At 42.0% G+C, this 10354-nt stretch overlaps 1 protein-coding gene across 1 annotated transcript in view; it reads left to right on the forward strand.

Moving 5' to 3' along the window:
• The first annotated feature begins 55 nt into the window (after positions 1 to 55).
• The window catches only part of LOC118417640 (RNA cytosine-C(5)-methyltransferase NSUN2-like), a 19625-nt gene continuing 9326 nt past the window's right edge, over positions 56 to 10354 (forward strand). The window contains exons 1-9 of the mRNA XM_035823254.1: positions 56 to 246; positions 1415 to 1540; positions 1855 to 1949; positions 2385 to 2492; positions 2981 to 3086; positions 3249 to 3320; positions 3757 to 3841; positions 4254 to 4390; positions 5013 to 5077. Of these exons, the coding sequence (XP_035679147.1) occupies positions 142 to 246; positions 1415 to 1540; positions 1855 to 1949; positions 2385 to 2492; positions 2981 to 3086; positions 3249 to 3320; positions 3757 to 3841; positions 4254 to 4390; positions 5013 to 5077 (899 nt within the window). The 5' untranslated portion in view covers positions 56 to 141. The remainder of the gene's footprint in view (positions 247 to 1414; positions 1541 to 1854; positions 1950 to 2384; positions 2493 to 2980; positions 3087 to 3248; positions 3321 to 3756; positions 3842 to 4253; positions 4391 to 5012; positions 5078 to 10354) is intronic.

The raw sequence follows: 10354 nt of genomic DNA on the forward strand, positions 1-10354 counted from the left end.
GAATAGTTTTGATAAAGTGTATTCTTTTTTGTATAAGCCAAAATCTAGCTGTTTATCCGGTCTTGCCTTTACCCACCATGCACCATTAAAGATGGCTGCGCACATGTGAAATAAATTTTCTTGCAGAAAATCTACGTTTGCATGCGAAATTTTGCATCTTTGGGGAGACTCCTCTTTCCATTGAGGTCCTTATCAACTAGCCCAGTGAGTGCCAGCATTAAAATGGGGAGGCGGTGGAAGAAAAAGGTTTGTGTGAGAGACAAATACTAGTGACAAACAGACGTGGTTCCAAGTGGAGAAAATTTGTGATGCGTGCGTCTGATGCTAACTTGTTGACATGCAAGTCACGTGGAGTTCGAGATGTAGAAATATACGTGTCAATGTAGAAACGTTTTGTGTAATCTTTCTGTGTGTTCAATCTCTCTACAAGTAAGCTAGACTGGTCCTATATATAGTGGTTGTGAAGATTGTTGGGGGGGGGGGGGTGGCTGATAAGATGACTGACCAATCATAAAGCTGATTCAACACTTGTAGCTGTATTTATAAAACTAAAGAGGCTCGTCAAAATGGAATGTTTGATGTCAATGTCTGTTGCTTTAAGTACAATCGACGGCTACGTAGCTTGTGGTAAAGGCAGAGTGTCTCAAAAAACTGAAAAAGCTCATATAAATATAATTCAATTTTTATCAAGACAGGTGGTGGATGCTGTCCTGTGAGGGGCCTTGCCCTGTATGGATGTAGATGCTGTTCATTACCAGAGTAGCGTAGTGTTCTTTGGTTGGGTAGGAGTGTCACTCCAGTTGGAACTGCTCCTCCTGAATTTGCTTCTCAATCAATCTCAACAAAATGCAGCACTTTTACACATATGGCTCCCCCATTCATGGCTTATCATCCTCCCTGAGTCTGACAAGAACCCAGCACACTTGGTGATAAGAGTGCTTAGCTGGTACAAGTAGTATACAGCTCAGACTGAGCTGCATCATGCTACCAGCTGTAGAAAATTTGTGATGCTTTGCCTCATGCCCCACCTCTATTTGGTTTATATGTTTGTAAGTTTTGTAACTTGGCATTGGGTCAACTCTGAGTGTCGGACCAACACCATATACAACCCCTCTTGTTGAGGTAAAACTGGTGCTATGCAATTATTGCTGGCTCCTCAGGTGTTCAGCGACCTTCTTCCTGAACTTAGCAGGTTCTGGTATTGTGGTTGACTGTGTATGGTACATGTAGTAGATTTCAATCTTGAACTGTTCGCGGAAAGTATGAGTGTCTGTAGCAAGGTTATAGATTTGTACGAGTTGGGATGATTGTGGCGAGATTGGCGTGGGCTGGGTAGAGTAAGAAAAAGGTGTTGTTCCATCTTGGCCTCATTGACCATGGTCTGACTTGCCTGACAACCTTGTGTCTCCCACAGAGGCCAGGACATGGGGGCCCGGGACAGAGACGTGACCGGCCCCACCGGGACCAGAGGCAGCAGCGACCCAACGAGTGGCAGGACACGTTCGTCAAGGAAAACAAGGACTTCGAGAGGTTCTACAAGGTAAAGTTCTTGATTTAATATCGGGTGTATTTGCAGCCAGTAGGCACCCAATGTGTTGAGTAATGAAGCATATTAACATGGTTGCGGCGCCATCTTGAGCACGGGACCCCCAATTATTAGGCTGCTAGAAGCGGAAAAGTCTGTATCCTGTCAAGAAAGGGGATCCTCTGCTGGAGTGAAAAAAACTCCAGCCTTATGTCATGATTTAGTATAAATGCTAGGGCCAGAAATACTTTTCCTGGATTGTGTTACATGTACCATATATGGTCAATTCGGTCAGTAATGACCGTAGTTATTGTCATACATGCTTACAGGGACAAGGCATTGTCCCAGAGGGGGAGTGGGACCAGTTCCTGGAAGGGCTGAGGAGCCCCCTGCCGGCCACCTTCCGTATCACAGGGTACAAGAGGTAAGCTTACAGTTACACCCATATAATCAGTAGTAGGATTTGCATTATCTTGTATGGCACATTTTTATGGTTTTTACTCCAATCTTTCAGGAGATGTAGTGTTGCAGTCATTTGCAGTGGCTCTATAGCCATATACTTTCTCTTTCATTTTAATCGAAGTGGTGACCACCTTGAAAATTTTAAGTATGACAGTAACATCCTGTATGAAGCCTTATGCATTTCATCCATGTTTTGTGTGTACATGAATTAAAATCCAGTGAAAGAAGGTTTAAACTGTTATAACTGACTGTGGTATTGACCTGCCGCTATGGTAATTTCCTCCGTACAATGAACCTGTACATAGCGTCTGTTCTCTCTGTCATGACCAGTGACAATTGCTCTTCAGTAAGCTGAAGCTGGATTGATATCACTTATCACTTTTCCATCTCTTGCCAGTCATGCCCAGGAGCTGCTGAGGAGAGTGAAGGGGCAGTACATCAGCCAGCTGCTAGATGTCACTTCTGAGGATGGAGAGCTGCTAGAGAAGCCCCAGCCTATCCCATGGTAAGGACAACTATCTCCCCTTGTAGTCTCTAAACTCCAACAAACTAATACATGTATTTTGCTCTAACCTTTGTAATGTTATTTAACTTATTAAAGAAAAAGATAATAGCTTTTTGAGGTGTGTAGGCCTAGGGCATTGTATTGGAAGGCAGAGCCAATCCCTCTCCTTCTACCATCTTTTGCCTCCCAACCAAAGTCAGGTACCCCATTTTTACACCTACATGAGGATAGACTGAGGAAAGTTATGTATGGTGCCTTTGCCACAGAAACAAGGACTTGCTAGGCCTAAGAATGCCAGGAATCAAATTTTTGTCATCTACATCGTGTGTCTGCGAGCCTGGCTACTTGGCCATCTTAAGTCTCAATACCTTTCATTTATTCCCTTACGTTGATGGCTTCTGTTAAATCGAATGGTGAATGGTTGTTGAGAGGGTTACGAATAATCGTCCTTGCCAGCTGTTTCATGTGTGAAATGTTTTATTTTGAAGGTACCCTGATGAGCTTGCCTGGAGGACTAACTACTCCAGGAAGGACCTGAGAAGGTCCCCAGCTCTGGCCAAGTTCCACGACTTCCTGGTTACAGAGACGGAGACTGTGAGTACAGATTAGATCCACAAACTAAGCTGAAATTTTTAAAAGAATTGTATAGCCTATAGGACCTGGAGTAAATAATCATACATGATGTTTGTAGATAGCTTCAATATTACAGGTTATTTTCAAATTGTTTGATAATCTTTTTGTTTGCTTATTTTGCAGGGCAATGTAAGCAGACAGGAGGCAGTGAGCATGATCCCTCCTCTACTGTTGGATGTGCAGCCACATCATAAGGTATGGTCTTAAAACAAAAAATGCTTTTCTTATTGAGATGACATACATGAAGTCTTTGACTCTTTCGATCCTTAAAACCTTAAGTTCGGTGAAAAAAATGTATATGTGCCTCTTACACCCTAACTATTACAAACAATGGCCCTTACTGGCCTTAGCAAGCCTATGTTTTGGACACTAATACACCTTGTTTAAATCTTACGATCATGGTACAAGTACAGGTGTACACATTTAAGACCAAATGTTGGAATCATCTTTTACTTACACATGTATACCAAGCCCATTTAATGATGCTGCTATCAATCCTTTTTTCATGTGAACAGCTCTCTCTGTATTACATTTTACTTATTACAGTTAAATTACTTCAATAAGCTCTCTCTCTGTATGTTCTTTCTTCATGCATTGAATTTTCATGTCAATATTGTTGCCCCCTCCCCAGATCCTGGACATGTGTGCTGCACCTGGCTCTAAGACTGCCCAGCTGATAGAGATGCTCCATACAGAGGATGGACAGAGTTTCCCAGGTTACTGTTTTAACCACTTCTCTGGACAGTCCTATCACTAACACTCACACACTCACTGTCTGGTTTATCATCTGTTGTTCCTTTAGCTTTCTGCTTCCTAAAACTGTTAAACCATTACAAACTGGGTTAATGAACGCTTTGTCGGTATATTGTCTATTGAATACCAGTTGTATCTTGGGGTCAGTGAATTGTATTTGCATGTACAAAATGTAAATGGGATATTTTTAGAATCCAAACATTGAGACAGACTTTCTTATATTCATTTTAGTTTTCCAGTGACCCTTATCAAGAATTGTTTCCAAGTGTGAGGTAGATTTTTGAATACAGCCTGCTAACATGTTCCTGAGCTTAGCAGAAACATTGCATGTTTCTATTAGATAATAAGTTATAATTTTATGTTTGTTTGTTTCAGGCGGTTTTGTGGTTGCTAACGACGCCGACAACAAGCGTTGCTACATGCTGGTTCACCAGGCTAAGAGGCTGAACAGTCCCTGCTTCCTGGTCACCAACCATGACGCCAGCCACATGCCCAACATGACTGTACCCTCGGTAATGTACCTTTTCTAAAGAGGCTATATTTCCTAACAGTATTTTTGCTTGAGCTGTTTGTGAACAGAAAACTGTTATAAAGTTGTTGTGAATGGATTCTTAAAAGATATTTTCCAAGTTGTTAGGCCCTGGGCAAAGAAATATATGACTTAAGGGCTTTCGTTGTGAGAAGATAGAACAATCCCTTTTGGAAGTTGGAGCTTCCTTTTATTTATTTCAACTTCCTCATACAGATGTACATGTAAAATGAGATGGACAAAAATAACAGGCATATGGCTTTTTCTTGTTTTTGTCCAAGATGAATTAGAATAACATAAACAAATCAATGTTAATGATATATATATTATATATATATGAATACAAAATAATGTTACAAGGATGTAAACAAATACAACCATATTTTATATTGCAGTGAGCAAAAACTCCACACGTGATTTTTACCACTCTTTGCCTTGCGTACTCTTAGTGAATAAAATACAACATAGCAGCGGAGACTGACATGCTAGGATCTAGATTTGACATATCTAACCTTGTTAATTTATAAAGTACAGGGATATCATCACATAATCAGTAAACTGTTCATCAAATTCTGTAACAGTTATATGATTGTTGATGACTACAGGATGCTGTTGATGGTACTACAGACACCCTGGCCTATGACAGGGTACTTTGTGATGTACCCTGTAGGTAAGTTTGTTTACTGTTTAATCCTTTGCAGGTCGGCAATTTCATTTCAAAATTCAACATATTTCAGCTTCCTTAAAAATCCTAAACAGACAATATATTTGGAGAAGAGATTGTTGAGTAATATTACTAACAATATCAGTATTTCAGGACTGCATATTACATGGAAATACATGACATTGTGGACCAATATATTGGTTATCAGTGCTATCGGACATGAAAAAGATTTTAAAAATCTCAACTCAAATGGTATAGTAGAAGCCGTTTAATTGCACACCCCATTATTCAGCTGGACAGCACTGGTTTGGGATCTTGGGATTCTGTGCATTTATAATACTGGTTTAATAATGGTTTATTTCACAGAAGCATTTCGCAGCCTTTAGGCTGAATTGCACACTCCTTCACATGAGAGTCAAAAATCGACTGTAGGAAATACAATTGATAATACAGCTGGGTAAAATACTACACATAAAATTTACAGCCTTAAGATTAAAAGTCTTTCTAAATTCTATTGATATGATTTACAGCAATAGGATAATCTCAGCGTTTGTAATGCTTTCTAATCTTGAACATTTTACATTGGTGGTCGATACAATACATGAACATTTAACAATACAATAACAATACAAGAATTGAAATTTGATGGGGTTTTCATTTACATATCAACTTAATGCACCTTGTCTACATACATTTCACAAAAGTGTGCGGTTATCCATTGTGCAATTAACTGGCTCCTACTGTATGTTCTTGAAATCTGAACTCAAATGGTTTATACTTATGCACTAGTACCAGTAGAACTGACTACAAGAATTATACCTCACTGACTCGTCCTTGTTCAGGGAGAGTACAATATGCAGTATTCCTGGGAATCGCTAGATGGTGCACAACATACAAAGAAAAGAAAAGCATGATGGGACCTCACGTGATGACGCCCCTTCCCAATCATCATTTCCTTTTGTGCTTCGCGCAAGGTGCACGCATCGAGTTTGCTCCGGTACGATCCGGTAGTGACTCAGTTTTTCGTTGTTGGAAAATTATCAAGTGGTGGAGCTACGAGAAGAACCACTTTCGGCGCACCATGCCGCCGATAGGGTAAGCCCCTATCGGTCGGCTACTATCGTCGCAGCAGGCCGTAAGACCGGGAAGGGTGAAAAGCCCCTATCGGCGGGCTACTATCGGTACTGGCGGTCGAGCTTAGCGCTCAAGGCTTGCCAGGCGCTGGGAAGGACCAAAAGGCCCTTTCGGCGCAACATGCACGGGAAGAATTCGGGCCAAGCATGCCGTAGAACCTGGAGGTTATCGGCGAGGCTACGTATACAGACGGCCGTCATACCTTGTGCCTTACACGGAGCTGGCATTATCGGCGCACCAGGCCGAAAAACCTGGAGGATAGCGCAGCCACAGACGGCCGCTATGGCCATGGTGCCCGAGGTTGAGGCACTGGCCCTTTCGGAGAATTGAGGTAATACCCCACGTTCTTTGCGCCAGGTGACGCTAAAGATTCGAGAACGGTGGAAGACTGTTCTCGTGGCCCCATCCATATTCAGAAGGAGCGGCAGCCGCCGTGCCACGTGGGCCGGTCGGGGTAATCGACATCTCAATGGAACTGTAAGTAGATTACGGGCTCCGGTCGCTCCGTTATGGTTGCTCGGATAAGCTTCCATGTTGAACACGCTGTTAGGCATGTTGCCGTTGCATTCTACGCTCGTCTAGGAGGAGCGTCCAGCAGTTTAACCCATAATTTAAAGTCGTTTTATGAGCGGTTGACTTAGGAAAGACGTCAATCGGCACAGAAAGGGGCCTCCCCTTCTTCTTCTGCTGACTATGATACGTCGCAGTTGTCTGACAAGAGAAGCTCCAGGTGAATAAAATATTGGGAGCTTATGTTAAAGCTTGTCCCTGAGGGAAGCTTTTTTATGGCAATAAAGTTATCAATTACTTAGCCATACTAGAAATGTGTGTCCGTAATTAGCATTATCATGAAGAATGCTCCACAAAGACAATTGACGAAATTGAATTCGTCTGGGACGTTGTGTGACTGGTCACGCACGTAGTTATTACACATGTATGTTCAACGTCTGGCTCTTTGTTGTTACTTTAGACAACAAGATTTTACATGTTTCATGTTGACGAGTCTAACATGTTTTTGGTAGTCTTGATAGAATATTGTTCTATACGAGGAACACGTGTCCTTTCTAATAAACCATTGTTATGCAAACAATGCAAACATTGCGAATGTTGTCGGCAAATGGTCGGCGGTATTCCTCCGAACTCCGCTCACTCAGGATTGACCGTCCCGGGCGTGGTTGCGGAGCTTTCTTATGATTCTACTTCTTCCTGGTAAGTATGTTCCAGAAGATGGGAAGAAGGAGCTCTGTGTGCTTCACGGAACTTCAGGTAACATTGTTGGGTTTACCTACTTACTACGGTTAAAACGATTGTTTACCTTTTTGCTGTTCGGCGCGGCCTTATCACAAGAGCCGACAATGGAGTTTTGTTGTGTTCATTATAGTGCAAACAGACAATATAGTCTGAACATGGCAGACACTTGTCAGTTATACACTGTTTAGCCTTGCGTCCACATCGCTCGGCTTGGAAGTATCCTCATCATTCTTAGCATGTTGGTGTTTGACACCGGAACGTTGTCTTCTTCCTGTTGTTTTAGGATGAAGAAAATATTAACCACGTTCTTTAACTGGTTGATTAACTATTATATGCCGACCATCTGAGCATTGTATACAGTTGCTCGCCACGTGCTCGTCCTGGACTGGCGGGGATTCCCAGTCACCAGAGCAGGGGTTATTGAGGTAGCCAATCAGGTAACTTATCCTTGATCCAATCAAGGACACTACCGTTCGAATATTGTAGACGTTCAATACCTCGTATGCAGGTGTGAAACCTGCTATTCTTGCCAGTAGACTTACCGAATCCACAAGCACTTAGTCGGATGTTTATAAATACCGATGGCTAATGTTGTATCAGAAGTGCGATTCTTGTTTAAATCGCTAGAGGACCCCATTAAAGGGTCAAAAGGTCATTGGAACGTGCTGGTAACATTTTGGCCGCCATAATTTACGTTCCAGGCTCAGTTATAGACCTGTTTTTTATACGTTATCGGGAACATCACATTGGTTGAATCCGACTGAAAGTCCACTATCAGCGTAACGTTCAGTGGTGTCATGGGTATTAAAAGCAACCCGCTTTTTATCTTGTCGGCATGAACGCCCCCGATGTTCCATTCATAATTTTCGGGAAATCGGTGGCCCTGTTTTTGAGGAGGGGCCTCGAGCACGCAATTCTGCCGCCCTACTTTAACTTAGCTACCTTTCTGGCTGCTAATTTTACACCAGTAGTTACTTGGTTACGTGTACAGCGGTAATCTGAAGTCAAGGGGCAAAACGCCTTGGCTACATGTACCAATATGAACGTGAACTTCAAGTTTCGGAACTCTTGTTCTGAATTGGCGCCGCTGCCCGAGCTTGATACGTCTCCACAACTATCGCTAATATGGTTGAGTTGTGCGCCACAACTATCGCTAATATGGTTGAGTTGTGCGGAGAAATTGTGCAGACTATTTTTGCTTACAATTACATTATGTTTTGTACATGTTTTGTGGCTTATTATTAGCGTTAAGCTACTGCTGGCGCTTCTACGGACGGAAACGTCCGTCGCCCTTCTTCACATGGTGTTGAAGTAGCGCAATATGTGTTCCTTTTAAGTTCACCGGTTACTTACAACAGAGTTGTTGAACATGTTACACATTGCCATGATCAAAACTGATCATGGCGGACATTGCGGAGAAGATCAATTTAATTATCTTGTGCCGTCTTTGCACACAGACTAACGTTTAATAGACGTTGCTGCATTGTTACCATCTGGGTTTTTTATCATACTATCCAGCTGGTCAGTATGCTGAAACATATGTGATGTGTTCAATATGATGAGACATGTGATGTGATCAATATGATGAGACATATGATGTGATCAATATGATGAGACATGTGATGTGATCAATATGATGAGACGTGATGTGATCAATATGATGAGATATGTGATGTGATCAATATGATGAGATATGTGATGTGATCAATATGATGGGACATGTGATGGGATTAATACGATAAAACTTGTGATGTTTTTCGTATTATGTCGACCCTTATAGTCTTGCTGGTGTCCGCAACATGACGAAGGCCCACAATGTACCTTGTCCTTCAGTGCTACTCTTGATGTCAGTTGATATTGACATATTGCAAGTACTTCTTGCTATTAATGTTTCTTAGTGAAATATACAAGTTCACACGTTAAGGGTGGAACTGTACTCATGTGTGAGTGTAAAATGTTCACTGTTAAATTAGGTGTTGGGGAACAATGCAAGTTACCAGACACCTTTCTGAACGTCACTATCCCGAGCTTCCGGTAGGTGATGGGTGACAAGTGAGCCATGCAATTTAGGCTCACAAGGCTGGCTTCTGGCAGCCTGCAATCCACTTGACTGGAAACATTAAAATGTGATGTTGAGTTACCAAAATTGGTACTCACTTCGGTTGTATTTGTAAAGATTGCTTTTGCCACAGATGAGGCTTCTACTTGTTACAGGTTCAGTATGTTTGTTACACACGTTATGGGGATTCCGGAGGAATCTAACACAGTTGACTTCATGTTTTGCATGAACCACACCAATTCAAATGTATTATTGGTATGTTGGTACTCTTTGGTTTATTTAGAGCCACAGTTAGCTTGAATTTCAGCTATTGTTTCCTGTGGTCGATAGATGGCTTGGGCGCTCTTATATTAGCCCAGTCGTTCAACACATTCATGCTATACATTGCCTTACCTTACATGTACATTGTACCCGTTACAATTGTTGTGCAATAAACATTGATTTATTTTATTGTTATAGGCTGTTCTTTCACGAGGATCAGCCACTTCATCTAATGGGTTTCTCCCCTCTATGAAGGGAAACAAGAGGTTTGTGTTTTTCTCCTCAAAGGTGACTTGAAGATGGCTCCTTCCCCTTGGGAAAGGGGGGGGGGGGCAAGTTGATGGGACTGGACAATGTGTACCAAGTCCTAAGGATTAATGCTTTTTCAGTGTTTGTTCATCAGGCACTCAGTGTTATCTAACAGTTATTCTGGTAGGACATTAGGTCACAAGAACTGACCTTCTCAGACTATAACTGATACTTCAGTTGATACCTGTGCTGTCCAGATACAGCTTTGGAGTCTGCATATTGTACTCTCCCTGAACAAGGACGAGTCAGTGAGGTATAATTCATATGTT

This window comes from Branchiostoma floridae, chromosome 6 (assembly GCF_000003815.2).
Source record: "Branchiostoma floridae strain S238N-H82 chromosome 6, Bfl_VNyyK, whole genome shotgun sequence".
NCBI lineage: Eukaryota > Metazoa > Chordata > Leptocardii > Amphioxiformes > Branchiostomatidae > Branchiostoma > Branchiostoma floridae.